This window comes from Rhinatrema bivittatum, chromosome 6 (genome assembly GCF_901001135.1).
Source record: "Rhinatrema bivittatum chromosome 6, aRhiBiv1.1, whole genome shotgun sequence".
Taxonomy (NCBI): Eukaryota; Metazoa; Chordata; class Amphibia; order Gymnophiona; family Rhinatrematidae; genus Rhinatrema; species Rhinatrema bivittatum.
Genome location: NC_042620.1, coordinates 22,609,917 through 22,628,374, shown reverse-complemented (window position 1 = coordinate 22,628,374; position 18,458 = coordinate 22,609,917). Strand labels below are relative to the sequence as shown.

General features: G+C 41.3%; 1 protein-coding gene across 1 annotated transcript in view; it reads left to right on the top strand.

The window, feature by feature from the left end:
• The window catches only part of CNTNAP5 (contactin associated protein like 5), a 690,244-nt gene extending 674,194 nt beyond the window's left edge, over positions 1-16,050 (top strand). The window contains exons 22-23 of the mRNA XM_029605214.1: positions 6,423-6,494; positions 14,221-16,050. Of these exons, the coding sequence (XP_029461074.1) occupies positions 6,423-6,494; positions 14,221-14,417 (269 nt within the window). The 3' untranslated portion in view covers positions 14,418-16,050. The remainder of the gene's footprint in view (positions 1-6,422; positions 6,495-14,220) is intronic.
• Positions 16,051-18,458: the final 2,408 nt, after the last annotated feature.

Sequence of the window (18,458 nt, the reverse complement as noted above, 5' to 3'; positions counted from 1 at the left end):
GGAGGGCTTTAGACTTATGCACATACTTTGGGATTTTAAAAAGCATGCATGCTAATTTTATGCAGATTTAGCATGTTTTAGCAAATTTAACTTGTGCGGGTAGATTTGGTGAGATCATTTTTAAAGTGCTTTAAGTCTACTTTGAAAATTGGTGTAACTTATATGCACATTTGCTGATGTTTCTATGTTCAGCTAAGACACGGATTGTACTCTTAGTGGATCACAACAATAAAAACACACTGCATTCAATATGCAATTGTAACAATCATATAAATCATAAAAGCAACAAAATACAATGGATAAGATACATCAACATGATTGTACCATAAACATTCAGAAACTAAACTCAATAAAAGGCAATAAAAAGCAAAACCTATAGTTTGCGGCTGCTGTAAAATTAACGGATTCAAGAAGATAATAGTGCAATAAACTTTTTACTCTTTCGGATAGTAGAAAGACTAGGGGGCACTCCATGAAGTTAGCATGGGGCACATTTAAAACTAATCGGAGAAAGTTCTTTTTTACTCAACGCACAATTAAACTCTGGAATTTGTTACCAGAGGATGTGGTTAGTGCAGTTAGTATAGCTGTGTTTAAAAAAGGATTGGATAAGTTCTTGGAGGAGAAGTCCATTACCTGCTATTAAGTTCACTTAGAGAATAGTCACTGCCATTAGCAATGGTAACATGGAATAGACTTAGTTTTTGGATACTTGCCAGGTTCTTATGGCCTGGATTGGCCACTGTTGGAAACAGGATGCTGGGCTTGATGGACCCTTGGTCTGACCCAGTATGGCATTTTCTTATGTTCTTATGTTGACAACTAGAAATGGGCTGGGTATTATATTAGGATTCTCGTAACTGGGGACGGGGCAAAATGATCCTAAGAGAACATAAGTCATGTCCACTTTCTGCCAAAGGCTTTCGGAAATAGTCAGGTTTTTACTGAGTTAAAGAATGAGAGAGAATCCTCACAACTTCGGGCTTCTGGGGATAACTCGTTCCAGATAACCAGGCCAGCACAGCTAAAGGCCCTTTCCCGGGTTGTACAAATTCACGCTAGTTTCAAGGAAGGAATCATTAGTAATCCAGATTGTGAGGAACAAAGCGTACCAGCTGTGATGGATGATTTTAAATGAGAACTTAGATTCTTTGGGCCAGTGTCCTGGATGGATATAAAGGCCAGGCGAGCAATTTTAAAAATTCTACATTGGCCAGTTGGGAGCCTGTCACAGGGCACGAGCGGTCTATGACTGGCTGGAAGACGGAATACAGTCTGGACTTCAAATTTCTCTCTACACAACTTTATTCTTCACATAATAAACAGAATTCAATCTGCTTACCTGGCAGTACATCAAAAAAACACTTCTAGTAAGTCAGTTAATTTATAAGGAACTGCCTTCTCCTTCTCCCCAGGGCCGGCCTCACTCTCCTCTGAGTCTACGGTTTATTCCTGCTCAGAGGAGACGCCCTGTACCCACACTGCCCTGCATTAAGGTGGACCGGACTAGACTGCTGGGTTTCTATAGGGCAGTCTGTCACAGAGCCACTATACAAAGTAGGAGATATAATATCCTTAAACTTTGCACCTGAAATAGTCATCGCAGCAAAATTTCAGACAGGTTGGGAGAAAAGTTAATTTTATATAGGTTCCCATGGGTAAAATTAGAATATACATTTGTAAGTAGCATGTACTTGTGTATATGCTGTCTTGGAAATATCATGAGTATGTGCGTATTTCTGGTAAAACTGTAGGAGGCACTAGTAAACACTGAATACAAACAGCCAGTGAGAGGAAAATAGATCTTTAGTTTTATTATAAGATACTTCATAAGAAGTAGTGCATCTTACCAAAAGGTTCCCAGGCTGTTACAGTTAAATATGTCGCATCTCCCAAACCTACACAACAATGAGTTAGTATGCATAACATTTTCCAACAGGTTAAAATTCTTATTGTCTCTCACATATGCTAATAAGACTGCATTCTTGTAAATCATATGATTTATTGTAAGTCAAGTCTAAAAGCAGAAGCAAAACTCAGTGCTGACCTTTAATACACTGGTTAACCTTTAGCATACTTTTAGCATTTCAACAACCTTGGCTATTTTTACAAATCTGATCAGTGCAAATGTCATTGTGTTGTAATTATTTTTCTTTTTTTTCATCATCACCATCTATTCTGATCCACAGAGAACCCCCTCAAAGTACCCTTACATCATGTGTAAATGTTAAGAGGAAAAAAAGGCAGTCTGAGGTGGAGTTCAGAAGTATGCACATAAGATACTATTTTGTAAGTGGTATTTGTGCATATACATTACTGAACTCAACCATATGCTTTTAAACCTGCTAATTAATTCCTGGAAGTGAAATTGCACTTGTCTTTTGTCTGTGGTTTTTGGGTGGGAGGTCTGGGTTAAATGGTGAGGGAGTCGGAATGAAGTGCTAGAGGGTCAGCGTTAACTGAAGGCACGGGTGAACTGGTGCAGGTAAATTGGTGATTGCAAGTACGTGCAAAAGGAAGTATTTTCATGCGAGGAGCATGCATATTCTTTATAAAATACCTGCCTCCATGTTTAACAAGGTTATTACCTGCACAGGTTAGAGTTATTACGCACATAAAATATATGTGCATAATTTTATAAAATGGATCAAGTATGCATTTTCCTGCATTTCTAAAATGTACACTACATGTACTGAAACATACGCATGTACTTTGGGAGCAGAAACACATGGTATTTCATCCCGTCACTCAGTTTATAAAATACCAATATAAATCTGGGTTCTATTTATGTGTGCTTTTGGTGACTTATGCAGTCTATTGAAAACTGGGCTCAAAAGTCAATATTCAATAAGCCAACCAATGGCAAAAATCTCCGGGTAAAGTTAGTCTGATAACTTTAGCTAAATATTCAGTGGAACCCCTCTCTTGCTGAAAATACTCAGCTAACATCACCTGTATAAAGTTGTCTGGGTTAATTTGCCACTCACTGATATTGCTTAAAACACCCACACACGCATTACTAGAAACCCAACAGCAGTCTAGCCTGCACCCTCCCATCACAACAGATAATTACATAGGAGGCACAGGTTCCCCCTCCTGATCCCAAATAATTAGATTGAAGGTGCAGGTTCCCCCTTCCAATCTCAAATGATTACAATAGTAGGCGCAGGCCAATCCCCCCCCCCAAAAAATGATTAATTAGCAGCCAGCAGTGCCCTTCCTACTGCCCAACCTCTACTGACCACGCCTCTCAAACTTCCAGTCCCTACCTGCCAACCCCCAGAAAGTGTATTTGTAAGCCGGGGCTCTTCCTTTCACGCACAGGCCTGAATATTAAACCCAGGGCCGCTCTCAGCTGGGCCAGCATTTAAAAATTCATTTCTTCACTTCCCTGGCCACCCATTCATCTCTTCCCTCGCGGCCGTTTTGAGATCAAAAGGAGCGGATTTGTTTAGTCATTAGTTTGGGATCAAGAGGGGTGGAACCCGCAGGCTACAATTTTTCATTTATTTTTTTTGGGGGGGGGGGGGGTCACGGATGAAGGAGGGGATTGTCTGTTGTCGGCCACTGTTATTTTTTTATTTTTTCGCTACGCCACTAAATTTATGACTGTTGTTTGTTTTTTTTCTCGATCAGAGTTAGCAGAGTAACTTTATCTGGGTTTCGCTATTCAGCGCTACATAGAAACGTGATGGCGGAAAAAGGCCAGCTGGTCCGCCCATCCATACTAACGGCTCAGTTCTCCAATCCCTATACCATGCCTCTGGAAAAAACCCCCATTCTGCCTCTGTGGTTTTTTTATTTTTTTTTTATCAGGCTAAGTTTTAGATGGATAAGGGCTCAACCGGATAAAATGTAGTAGGGTGGGAAATTCAGCACTCGGGGTTTGTCCAGCTGAGTCTCGGGCATAGCCGGCCGAACCCCTTTGAACATGGACTGCAGAATGTACAAAATATGCTGGATTCGTCACATCTGCCGCATTTTCCATAGCTGCTGCTCAGTATCGGCATCAGTAGTTTGAGCTCAAAAACATCAGAGCCTCTCATGAACAAAGTAACAAGGATTTTTAATTAGCTGGCGGGTTCTCACAGTCTTTATTAATTATGTTCGCTGAAATAATTGCACAGATCTGTCTTGAAACTGTGTGAAAACTAGGAAGTCTGTTAAAATAAAGCCCTCTTCAGAGTCATAAAGATATGAAGTTCACCATCCTTAGAAGGACTGAATGCAGGAAGCTTAAATGCAGAAACTGGGCACATGGGAAGATTTTTACTTTAATTGCACGAGATCTCCCGAGTCCCTATAAATGGAACTTTTTAGATTACTTGTGCACATAGTTCTTTGGGGAGTCATTTAATTGCAGGTATTAAGAAATGATTTTTATTCTTTTTCACACCCTCCTGCGTCAGCTGATCCCCCTCGGTTATGTCTGGATCGGATGAACCAGTTCTAACGTGCCATATTTAATAGTTATTCTTTCCCTTCCTAGTTCTTTCTTCCTGTATTTCTCTATCGCATCCTCTCTCTGTCACTGCGGCATTTCGTATTATTGCAGGGTGCTGTCTTTTATTGGTTTGGTCTCTTTCCTTGCCTGGCCAGCCGAGTCGGTGGTGATTTGAACTTCAGGACAAGGCTATAACTGTTTTGCATTGACTGCACCTCCTGAAATAGGCGTGATGGTAGTAGGGACTTCCAGTATTAGCTATAGTCATTCAATAGTGGTAGAAAACCTGATATATCTGTGATAACACAAATCCAATCCCGGTGACAACCCCCCCCCCCCCCCCCCAGATAATAGGACGTCTCACACAACCAAATAAATTATGAAGACCATCATAAAACAGAGCTTAGCTGTAATTATAACATGATAAAGTCCAGCCCACTTAAAAGATGACCTTATTGATTCCAATAAGATGAAATAACCCCTACTTTCGTTCCACGTTTTAGTTGATGGGGGAAGCATCTACTGAAATCCAGTTGCTGCCGGTACAGTGGTCAGTTAGTCATTGGCATTGCCTTATCTTATATCACCAGCTGAGAGCCTGTGTGCTAGCTTCACAAAGTTCATTTTCTGAATGACTGCTGAAAGGTTTTCTTTTTCATCAGTCACGCTGAGGATGCCCCACAGTTATTCTTCTCTGGCCATTGCTTTCAGGGGAAATGATGTTCTTCTGACTGGTGCATCATTTATGGAATACGTGAAGTCCGGTGGGCATCATCAATCCGAATCGCGCTGCACGAATAATACATCTTACATTCCAGAATGACATTACCTGGAAAACTGCTGCTTACAACCTGTTAGAATAGTGTGACTTCTTCACCGAAATCTACACAAGGATTGGATTCCTTTTATAAAGTCAAACTACACTAGAAATTACAGATTTATCCCATATCCAGGAGAGGGCCGTTCAAACCTGCTGGGAACTGTGACACCAGGTCCCTCAACATGATTTGACAGAAAAGCCAGTTTGTCCTTTTCCTGTAAATAAGAGCAGAGATCTGCTGCTGATGATCAGCTATTGAAATGGTTAGATTCGGCCTCTGCAGATTTTATGACGGTACTCTTCAGAGAGAAAGTGTTGTAATCCACATAATTCATGAGCTTGCAGTTGTCTGGTTTTGCATACAGGCTAAGCCCATTTTAACTTTGGCATTTTGTTATTTGATTGAGCCCAATCAGAACCCAGAGCTTCCAGAACAAGTTTACGATTTGAAATGCTGTTCTGCGGGGAGGCAATTTCAGTCTTTTTGCCCTTAATTCGCAGTCCTGGCAAACTGAAGCCTTGCACTTGATAGTGTTACTAATTTATTCTTCCTACTCATGCCTCTTTTAATGAAAGAAAATAATATAGAGGAAAATATTTCCTGGAATTGATTGTAAGTAAGTAAAATAAAAAACACAAAAAAATATGAAAAATGTATTTTGCTAAGTAAACATGGGTACATTTGAACAGGAAATGGTAGAGACTGACGTTCAAACACACACCCAAAAAAATGAATGCCAAAATAAAATAAAATGTATTCAAGGCCATCATGCTTAACAAGACTGAACACCCATGATCACATCCAAAAATATTCTGTAATGAGGCGGGGATGGGGGAAGGGTAGGGGTATTTTATACCTCAAGCTGTGCACCTCATTGCAGTTAAAACCATGGATGTTTTCTATTCGTTTTATTGATTTTAATTGGGAAGAATTCTCAGATGATCTCTGGTTGTGAACGTACAGTCAAATGTCTGTTCTCATGCAGAGGCTTTTGCCCAAACTAGAAATTGTTGCAGGAACCCAAGTGGCTTTCTTTTCCCAAGAAATACTACAGATATTTTCGAGTAAATAACTGGAGCCATGAGCGAATGGCGTTAGTTCATTATGCTAATGTTCACCAACAAATGAATAAAATTACATTTCTGACTTCAATGCAGATCCCTTTGAGAAGGCTGATGAGCGGGAACCACTCACTAATGCAGTCAGGAGTGACTCAGCTGTCATTGGAGGTACCGTACTGTCTCTATTAAAAGTTAAAAGTATATTAAAAAAAAATACAACAGAATAGGAACTGTCTCGTTTTGTTCTGTTCTGATCATCTTCTAAATTGTACTCATCTCCATTTCAGGGAGCGCTTCTGCTAACACCCAGGGCACTCTTTGCATTCAGTTGTCTTTGTTGAAGTCGTTCTTCAAAAAGAGTTTTATTGTTTCAGGATATGGAAAACGATAACAAAATATTTTCGGTATCGAAGGTTTTTTTTTTTTTTAATCTTTACATACCATTATTTGCTAAGTTGGTAGCTTCAGCCATCTAGCTGTAGAATTACAGTCTTTCACATTTGTACGAATGCACAAAAACAAATAGCAGTGAAGCTTCAGTGCTGTACCTAACTCTAGAGTTATGCATATAATTTTAAACAAGAGCAAAACTAATCCAATTTTCAAATAGAAGATGCACACACAAGACTTTGAAGATTATGTTGCTATATATCTGAATATATGCATGTAACTTTAGCTGCAGAAATATAGAATGATTGCATGTACTTTGTACCTGCAACAAGTTTCAAATAGAAAGTGGATGACCCGTCTAGTACAGGACAGGGAGATCACAGCCCATGACAGCACTCAGATACCCACTGGTTGCGTACGGTGAATGCGCCTGGTGCGCACCAGCTCACCTTTTCCATTGCACTGTTTCATGCTTACCTGAGGGGGCATATTGCAGGAACATGGTGGTCATTTGGCAGTACACTAATTCGGGCCTTTTCAAACAGGCCAGTTGACTGAAGTGGGTGTACGGCAGAGGTGGGAAGACCAGCCCATGTAGTTATTTTAGCTGTGGGTCTGCTTCTCAAAATCAGCATTTGCTCTTATGTCTGAGGCACGCAAGGGCATAAGGTAGGCCAAAAAAGCAACCTTGAGACAATTCTAGTCACTCACATGATTGCTTGGCTTTGCTTGTAGAGTAATTCCATTGGGCAGAGTGCTTATAAGATATTTGACTGCATCCTCGATGGAAATGCTGAAAAGACACTACCATTAGAGTTACAAGATCAGTCAATAATGGCTTGAACATATGGGAAACATTTTGACAGTCATTTAATGGCCTGCCACTATGGGCATAGCCCCCAGTATACAATAGTGCGATCAAACTGTTCACCATGCTTCAGGTGCTTGGGGTTTGGCATTTATTTTCCACAGTTCATGGTGGGTTGAAGCATGACTGAAATTTGGCATGGTGAAGGGGTAACAAAAGATATCACCTTTCTGGAGTTGTTTCCAATTCTTGTGACAGTTTGCATTTGGAGGTCATCAATAGATGTATGCAGGGAGTGATTTCTCTCCTCAGAGGATTGATCTTGCAGTGTCTCTATTATAATATTCGCTTTCTACATGTTCTGGGTGAGTAATACTATAGCTGATGCACTCGCTTGTTTCAAGTGACCCACCTTCAGGTCCGTGGCACAGTTTGCAGACACTGACAGTACACTTCTCCCTGAAGTGGTTTGGCAACTGATGCTGAACTCGCTGCCTCCGAGCACAAGGAGGAGGAGGAGCTATCTTAGAGCCTTATCAGATTTCTAATTATTTTCTGGTTTAAATGAAATCAAGCAGTGGTAGCCAATCAGAATTACAGCTACTGTGCAATTCACACTTCTGCACAAGCAAGAGGGATTCTCCAAGACCACTATGTTATCCTGGCTATCAAGGTTTAGTTATTTTCACAAAGACAGTAGGAGATGACAACCCCACAAGTAGTTTTGTAGTTAATCTCATAGGGAACCATTAGATGATTGAGGAGGGCAAGGCCATAGCAGAGGGATTAAATGATTTCTTCGCTTCTGTTTTTACTAAGGAGGATGTAAGGCAAACACCCATAACCAAAAAAAGCCAGTCAGACCGTCCTTTGCTTGAAACCCCAAACACATGAATGGAACTGTAGAAAAAAACTGTGAAAGCAGGCAACAGATGTTGCCAAATATTCAATACTGAATTATTAGTTTGGGTGTAAACAAGCCGTGTGCAAATGCTAGACCTTTTTGAAAAAGAGGTTCCCTGAGTCTCTCAGTCATTTAGCATTCGGCCCCATAAGGGTGCCAACATAATCTATTTTTCAAGAGTTTTTTTGTTGCAGTTAAAACAATGTTTGCAATCGACAAATAAATGTAGGCAGTGAACTGAGGGAAATAACTTCTGAGGAATAAAAGGTGCAACCTTAAATATAGTACAAATCAACCCAACTCTAAAGTCAGCTGGTGTTTTGGACAATTGGCATCAGAGGGAACTTATCCTATATATGGCTTGCTCCATACTGTATCTTTTGATCTCCAAAAGTTAAAGAAGGTTATACCTATGCCAGAAGTGATATTTAAAGGTGATAATTCAGAGGAAATGAAACAAATCTCAGTGAACCTGGAAGATGTAATAGGGCAAATTGACAAACTAAAGAGTAACAATTCAGCTGGACCAGATTGTATACATTTTATTTATTTATTTATTTATTTAAAAGCTCTTCTATACCATCGTTAATTTAATTCACCATCACAACGGTTTACAGAAAGGCACAATAAAAAACTATAATTGGTATAGATTATAAATTACACATGTGCCAACATAGGACAGTAACATATTTTTAATAAGAGAGACTATGTGTTAATTAAAGCTTATATGTCGGTTAGGAAACTGTTACGTGGTTCAAATCTACGTTTAATATGTATTTGGAGATATAAAAGAAAAAAACTGATTGCTTATCTACCGACTGTTTTCCTCCCTCTCTTTGTCTTTATAAAAAGCTTGTTTAAAAAGCCAGGTTTTTAGATTAGTTTTAAATAGTTTTAAATTTCTCTGCAGCATTATTTCGAGTGGCATGGAGTTCCATAGAACGGGTCCAGCCAGTGACAGAGCTCTCTCCCTTACTTGAGTGAGGCGTGCTGATTTAACAGAAGGAGCCTTATTAGCAGATCAGAGTACTGAAAGAATTGAAAAATGAGATTGCGACCTATTATTATTATTAAGCTGCAATCTATCATTAAAATCAGCCACAGTACCTGAAGATTGGAGGGCAGCCAATGTAACGCCAGTTTTTTTTTTTATAAAGGTTCCAGAAGTGATCCAGGAAACTACAGACTGGTGAACTTGACTTTACTGCTGGGAAAAAAAATCAAAAGTATTACAAAGAACAAAATTGCTGAACATATAGATAGTCATAGTTTAATGGGACAAGCCCAACATGAGTGTAGCCAAGGAAAGTCTTGCCTCATTAATCTGCTATATCTTTTTGAAGGTGTAAGTAAACGTGGATAAAGGTGAGCCAGTTGATATAGTGTATTTGGATTTTCAGAACACACGAGAGACTCTTGAGGAAATTAAAAAGTCATGGGATTGGAGGCAATGTTCTATTGTGGAGTGAAAACTGGTTAAAAGAGAGAAAACAGAGAGTAGGGTTAAACGGTGGATTTTTTCATTAGAGAAAGGTGACTAGTGGAGAGCCCCAGGGATCTGTACTGGTACTACTGCTGTTTAACATATTTAAAAATGACCTAGAGATGAGAATAACAAGTGAGATGGTCAAATTTGCTGATGATACAAAATTATTCAAAATTGTTAAATCACAAGGGGACTGTGAGAAATTGCAAAAGGACCTTGCAAAACTAAAAGTCTAGGCATCCAAATGGCATTAATGTGGATAAGTGCAAAGTGATGCACACAGGGAAGAGGAACCCAAATTATAGCTACACAATGCAAGGTTTCACATTGGACAGTCACCACCCAGGCAAAGGATCTAGGCATCAATGTGGATAGTATATTGAAAATCGCCCAGTGTGCAGCCAAGAAAGCAAATACAATGCTAGGAATTATTAGGAAATGAATGAAGAATAAAACAGAGAACATCATAATGCCCCTGTATCGCTCCCTGGTGGGAGTATTGTGTACAATTCTGGTCACCGCATCTCAAAAAAGATATAGCAGAATTAGAAAAGGTACAGAGAAGGGCAACCAAAATGATAAAGGGGCTGGAACAATTCCCCTATGAAGAAAGGCTAAAGAAGTTAGGGCTCTTAAGCTTGGGGAAGAGACAGCTGAGGGGAGATAGGATAGAGGTCTATAAAATAATGAGTGGAATGAAACGAGTAAATGTTAATCAGTTGTTTACTCTTTCAAAGAGTACAAAGCCTAGGGTACACACAATGAAACTAATTAAAAGTAATACAATATTTTTTTACTCAATACATAATTAAGCTCTGCAATTCATTACCAGTGGTGAAAGCTATTACTGTATTTGTTTTTAAAAAAGGTTTGGACAGGTTTCTGGAGAAAGATTCCATTAGCCACTATTAAGGTGGCGCTGCAGATATCCTCTGCTTATTCTTGGGGTAAGCAGCTTGGAATCTCTCTACCCCTTAGGATCCTGCCAGGTGCTTGTGACCTGGATTCACCACTGTTGGAAACGGGATACTGGGCTTGATGGACCTTTGGTCTGATCCAGTATGGCAAACCTTATGTACTTTTATACTTAGGGAAGGGTTGGCATTATAGCTAACACCTTATCAGCAGAATGTGGATGATTGCCTGATATGCAAATTAAATGTAAAGCTGGGTGACCTGGTATAGGAGTATACTTTCACGAGGTCCTTATTCTGTCATTGTTTGGATAGCAAATTTAGCCAGACAAACCTATCCAGCTAACTTGGGAAGTATAGTCAATAATGCAGCCACACTATTGAATATAGCCAGTTATTTTAAAGGTAGCTGTCCTATCTTTATCTGGCTAACCTCAGGACAGCTCTTTGACCCAACCAGCCTTAGCTGGCTAAGTTATATGGCTAACTCTAAATATCATGGTCTGAATGAAAATGATCTGTGGATCAAGAAGAGGAGTGGCGGGCGGGGTTACTGGTAGGATGCCGATACCTGTGCAGTTTCTGTCTAGGTTGAGTACCTGCTTCAAAGGCAAAGCCATGGGTGGCCCTCAGATGCCTGTGCTCCCTCACTTTTGGCTCAGGCCCTCAGCAGCAGTATCATGCCCTGTCTATCAGCAACTGAAAGGTGCAGGAGTTAGAGTGTCGGGGGGAATTGGAATTACTGCCAGTCCATGATCCTCTGCACCTTTAAGGACGCTAACTTGAATGGGAAACCCAACTGGCCATGGCCTAGACATGTAGACATTTGAGGTCATGAAAGTCTTTGTTTATTTTTGGCAGGTAATTATTTATCATCCTTCCTTTCAGCCCCTTCAAAGTTCAGGAGTGCCTGGGCTAGGTGGAAGCCTATTTAAATTGCGTTTCAGCAGCCTGAGAAATTAACGCATGTATAAAGTAGTTTCCTTAACTATAGAGGGAGAGTGAGAAACATCAGAGGCTGGCTAGGGAGACAGTGAAAAGACTGGAGAAAGAAAGTGCTGGCAGAAAGATCCAGATAAAATGAAATGTGCTAGTCTACGCTCCCGAGTCCTGCACGGATCTTTCTGTGTGAGAACTGGTGCAAAGTCCATAGCTAAGGTTGCAAACTGGCTCCAGATTTTCAGGACAAGCTGATCCTTGCTTTTGTTATGGATAGCAAAAGGGAAATCTCAACAACTCCCTGCATGCAATGGGGTAAAACCAGGACTGGATCAACCTGTCCTGAAAATCTGGAGCCAGTTGGCAACCCTAGACGCAGGTAAAAAAATGCATGCAGTCTTCCTCCCAAAGCAGTTTGAAAATTGCCCCATTAATGCGCAAAATTCCTGACTATGCACCTTGCGTGCGCCGAGCCCTAGGGGAGCCCCGATAGCTTTCCCCGTTCCCTCCGCCCCCCCACCTTCCCCCACCTTCCCCTCCCTTCCCCTATCTAACCCGCCCCCAGCCCTATCTGAATCCCCCCACCTTTGTTTCATTATTTACGCCTGCTTCTGTTAGGTGTAGGTTGCGAGCGCCGGCCAAGTGGGCCTTCGTAGCCCTCTGGCCACGCCCTACCCCGCCCTGGACCACCCACATCCTGCCCCTTTTTTCGAGCCCCAGGACATACGTGCATCCCTGGGCTTGCCCGCGTGCGCCGAGCCAATGCAAAATAGGCTCGGCGCACGCAGGAGCGGGTTTTCGTGGTTTCGTGCGTAATATACGCGCGTAACCCTTTGAAAATTTGCCCCTTTAGATGTAATTTTTTATGAGTCAAATGATGTGATATTAAATTAAACCTTATAGGGGGCAACATACAAAGAGCACGGGTAAAATAAATAGCAAATTATACAGCCAGTTGTAATGCATGCACATTACCTGGGATTTTCAAAGGGAAACCTCACAAGCACTTTCCCTTTGACAATGTGCATATAGGGGCAGATTTTCAAAGGGGTACGCGCGTAAGATATGCACGTGCCCCCTGAAAACCTGCCCCAAGCTCCCCCTGCGTGCGCCGAGTCTATGTTGCATGCGTATCTTTTAAAATCCGGCGTACCTTTGTTTGCGCCGGGTGCGCGAACAAAAGTACGGGCGCGCGTACTTTTGTAAAATCTGCCCCATAGTGCATGGATTAAAACCACCCACATCCTTTGCGCCCGCTCTTTTGTGCAGGCGGCAGAGGGAGGGAAAAATGACCTGTGTGCACGCCGCTTCCCTCCCCCATCCTAAACCTGCCGAAAGGAACGCCACGTTCTACTTCCGGCAAACAATACGTGGCTTGGGAGCCCTGCATGCGTTGTTAACCACATTTGAGGAGGGCAGGCTTTGACCAGCTCAAGTCACTTCCTTGCAAAAGAGGATCATTGCTGTCCCTGAAACACCCTGCTTGCCCTCATTGCCTGCAGAGAACTCCCCACTGGTACACCCAGGACTGAGCAGGTCTCAGAGTATAACAGTGGACCATTCGCTTTAGAAGGATAATTTAGATCAAATCCATCATGTGCCAGCTTAGAAAACCGCTCTAGTGTTTCACTGCAGAACGGCTGCAATGCTCTGACCGCTTTACAACAATGACGTTTTTAGGCTGAATTAGCCAACTGATTATGCCAAGGCATATGCTGTAGTAGGTGTACCCCAGTTAAGTTGGTCATTATTAGTATCATCGGTTACTTCCACCAGGTATAAAAAAAAAAAGTCTTGCGCGAGACTAGCCTCCCGCCCCCCACAACGCACACTCTTTTCCCATCGCAGGTGCAAGGTTTATGTGAACCACATTATTTATTTATTTGCTCTTTCAGCTTAGGTCACGCCTTTCTCCAGGCAAAGCCTGCCCGTGGTGCATGTTACATTGTATTATAAATATCGGTGACTGAATTAGCATGCATCGTGAGCTCCTTCAGCCAACACATCTCGGGAATCGTGTAACTCCATTGTAATGCTCTTTGCAATCAGTTCTCTACGACGCCAGCTTGAGGCAGATTTCTTCCCCGCTCAGAACTGCATTGGGATGATCCCACTTTTGCAGGGGCCTTCTACTTTCTGAAGCGTCCCCACCAACATATTTGAAAGACAAGGCATGTCATCTTTAAGCAATTCAGCTATTTACTTCACTTAACAGTAAGAGGTAACAGTGCAACAGTTTGCTTTGCAGTAGTAATAGGAAGGAACTCTGTAGAATGCACAATTTAATTAGCCCCAACCACTTGACCATTGCTAGTAAGGAGCCTGAGCAAAGTAGGGCATGGCCTGGAATACTTGACTCACCAAGATAAATTATTCTATAGTGTGAAAATCTTTTGGGTTCCTGATAAAAAGCCAATAGACAAATCCTTTTCTTTCGATATGTTTCTCTCCAGGTGTGATAGCAGTCGTGATATTCATCATCTTTTGCGTTGTGGCAATAATGACCAAGTTCTTGTACCAACACAAAGAGAGGCATCGAAAGAGTCAGGCCAAGGAGAAAGACTACCCTGAAAACCTGGACACCTCATTCAGAAATGAAATGGATGTGCAGAACCCAGTGAGCGAGTGCAAAAAGGAATATTTCATCTGACGGACTTGACCCTTCCTCCCCTTCGGGCCCTGTTTGATTGGATCCTTGCAGCCTTTCCCCATTGGAAAGGAAACATTCTGCACCAGAGAGACCAGCAGCCACTGAGCATCCCCTGCTCTTCAGAAGTATTTCAAACACTCCACCATCTCTCCTAGAGCCCAATCCATTCTCACATGCATGGTTGCATATTTTAAGTGTTTCATTTACAAGATTTTGCAAGAACTAACATTTTACATGTTGGGTCCACTTTTTCTGTTTTGTTTTGTTTTTAAGTTGTACTATGACTTTTGACAGTGGAATTGTGGAAAAGTGGCAAATCAATAGGGCCAAGGTGTGGGATGGACAGGAGAGGATAAGATGGAAGATTACTGGTTCATTTTCAGGTGCACTTTTTGAAGTAAAAAAAAAAAAAAAGATAGAAAAACTTAAATACTTTTAACACATTAAACATATTGCCTTTATTATGACTTTTAGGCTTATAAATAGTTACAAACATCCATCAACAGCAATGGACAAGCAGCCATCAGAGGGCACTTCCTAATCTACTATTATAATAAAGAGCAGAAGTTTTAGAACAATGCAATGTAGAATACACTAGACTAAGCATAGGACAATTCAATTTGATATCAAGAAGGCTAATAAGCCTTCGATCACTTACAGACACACTCAGTATTTGAAAATTCGCAGGTCCCCTAGCTTGAGGCTAAAAGAGGTGCTCTTAGTTGAACTCTTGCAAACTGGCACAATAGAAGTAGTTGTGCCATTGAAGAAGTGGGTCATTATCACATAGGCTGAGATGAAGAAAAATGATCAAAACAAATAAGAAGTTATGGGATTTTTTACTAGAGTCCAATGCAGGGATTTTTCCACAAGAGCTGGGGAATGTACATTGTGTACCTTCTCTTTATATCTGGCGTCATTGCTGAGATGCGATCATAGGATAAGTTTGGATGTGAGAACATTTGAGCAAGTTTCATCTCTGCCAACCTGCCTGGATGATCAAGGAGAAACGGAGATTGCTTTCTCATATGGCCACATCATATATTAACAAAGGTGTCTGAGGCATAGAAGAACATCGGTTTCCACCTGATGAGTTGTTATTGGAAAAGGCTTAAGCTGATTTTACAAGATGGGTAATAAGTCAATCCTAAAACAGAGAGGCATTTCAAAGCAAGCAACGGCTGTTAAAATCCAGAATACCTGAAGTGCAATTTTCAAAAGCCTTTTACCTGTGTAAATGGCTATTTAGTCAGATAAATAGAGACTCTGAAAATTGGCCACCACTAGGCAGGTAAAGGAACAGGCAAAGTTCAACAACATGTATACATTTCAACCAAGGTTTTGAAAGCTTAGCCCCATATTTCTTTGTACAAGTCGTCATTCCTACTTACATTATGAATCATATCCTGTTTATTCTTATACCAGCACAATGTAGCTTGAAGGATGAAATATCGAACAGACCCGGTAGAGAAAGATTAAGCACAGGGAGTACAGTTATAATGAAAATTGAATCTGTAAAATGTGTCCTCTGGGTTTCAGAGCTTGGTGCTGTTTATCCGTCATGATACGATAGCAAAAAAAAAAAAAGGTCTGCAGCCCAATATTAATACTTTTTTGGATGAATTGTTATAAATAATAAGAATTCCAAGTTTTACATGCAAAATGCAAACTGTTTAAAAATAATCATTCTTCCATTCATTCGGGGGAGAAACATTACCTATTAATGTAAAGTTGCCTCATACTCACTTAAGGATGAAAAAGGCATGAGAATTTATAGACTGACATTTGTTCAAAGGGAGAGAACAGGGGAAACAATATATTACCCAGTTACTGTTAACTTCATTAAGACCGAGTTCTAGTGGGGTTGTGCATTCATTTCAAACAAATGCTGAATTTCTCTAAATGAGGTCATTTTCGGTTCACTCCAAATGGAACAAACCAAAAATGACCTCTCATAAAAATGGGTATTTGCAGGGGGGAAAAAAACTGAGTGGGGGGAAGAAAGGGGGAAAGACCTTCCATTGCCTCCCACCCCCCAAGACGAGTCTCTGGGCCCAGCCAGGCTCTCCACAGGCCCCCTCTGAGCCTCCTCCAACTGGCAACGTTGAGCGAGACCCAAGTCTACCTGGCTGGGAGTAACCGGGCCCCTCCAGAAATCATCAGGGCAGGGATCATCCCTAGCCCTTACTTATCCTAGCGCCAGGTTGTACAGTGTATGACGTTTTACCCCCGTATCAATTCTGGAATCCCTCTTGCCATTGCTGTCTGGGTCATAACCCCTGCACCGTGCAAATTACCCCAGTGCCCCCTTCTAAGCCTGTTGCAGACATTTATTTATTTATTTATTTTATTTAACAGTTTTTTTATACCGACCTTCATAGTAAATAACCATATCAGATCGGTTTACATTTAACATAGGGTATAACTGAAGGAACAATTCAGGTAAACAATAAATAACCATAGATAGGAATAAGTCAAAGTTACAATCAACGGGAGTCAAGAACTTGGAAGCTTAAAACAAGCTGGAAGGAAGATAAAGGCAAGTATTAATTATGAAAGATACGATAGAGAGAACGGGTTAAAGCTTGGAAGTGCTTTAACCTGGAGGTACCAGAGTCCATAGTTCATGAAAATAAATGCCAAGGCCGGATGATACTTATTTATTATTAAATTTAATGCTATTTATATTCCGCCCGTAACAGAAACCCATGCTGGCCATTTCTGTTAGTTTCATGCAGGCTACCTTGGCTACCCTTGCCAGTAGATGATGCTCCCTCTGCCCTTTCCCGTTTTGCATGTAACAATTCCCCTGTGTTTATTTCATACATTTTTGAAGTCCATTACTATTATAGCTACCACCACACCCTTTCCATGAAAACATATTTCCTGGTGTTCCTAGGTCTATCGCCTTGGAGTTTCATATCTCGAGTCCAAATCCTGGTTCTTCAACTTTCTTTTCCAAAAAGAAAGGTTCACTTCTAGTGCATTATTAATACATTCCAGGTATTAGGGAGGTTAATTTTCCAAACTGTGGACAAGTGTGTGCTCCTACCCCTGGAAGCATCTGGCTACTTTTATGCAAATATTTTATAAACCATGTGGAAGGAGCCGCAGAATTTATGCGCATAGTAGTTAAAATATGCACCCAAAAGTAGACATATGTGGAGGAAAGTATGTGAATAAGAAGGATGCATGTAATTTGTGCTCATCTGATGTTGGCTTCTTGGATTGTGCAGACACATCAACCAAATGGTTCTGCAGTCATTCAAGTCCTACTTTTCCACAGGAGCCATCAACTTCTCAAACAGCTAATTCTGCAGGAGGAGGGCTGCCTCTTCTCTAGCGGGGACATTTGGATATACCTTGGGTGCATGTCCTGGGCAAAACAGACCCTCCTCTACCATTGTAGCCACCAGGCCTCCTACCCCTGCAAGGTAAGAGCCATCAAGAAGGTAGTCTTGGCAGCAACTGTGTTTAGACAAGGGAAAGATTGGGTGCTGGATGGAACTCAGTCAGCAGCTTGTAGAACATTTTACTCTGGATGGTGGGCTACATAAGAGCAAGACAAAAAGACTGTCTTGAATAAAAACATGTGTGGCAAACGGTTACACTTATTGCTTGGCAGCTGGGAGGAACCCTTTGGACATCATTTACTAAGTGGCAATGTTATCATGTTCACGGAAAGGGTGGTGGGTGCATAAAATTAGCTGCAAAAGCAAGTGCTAGAGAAAGAAATACTATCTGATTTCCTGAAAGCATGGTGGAAACAAGGAAGATCCATAGAGGCTATGTAAAGAAGGAAAGCCACTCAGCAACTGTGGCCCATAGCTAGTAGGCATTAGGAAAGGAAATTGGCCATTCTGCACGACTGCTATGGTTTCTTTTGCTCCCATTTATATTTTACTGTCTTTCTGAGTGTCTAGGTAGAGGGCTTAGAAGAAGGCATGAGCCTGCACACAAAGGAATGTGTGGAACAGTTGCACGCCAAGCTTGAGCAGGCCTCAGGAAAGTATACCAGCGTCATATCTGCAGGGTTTCCCA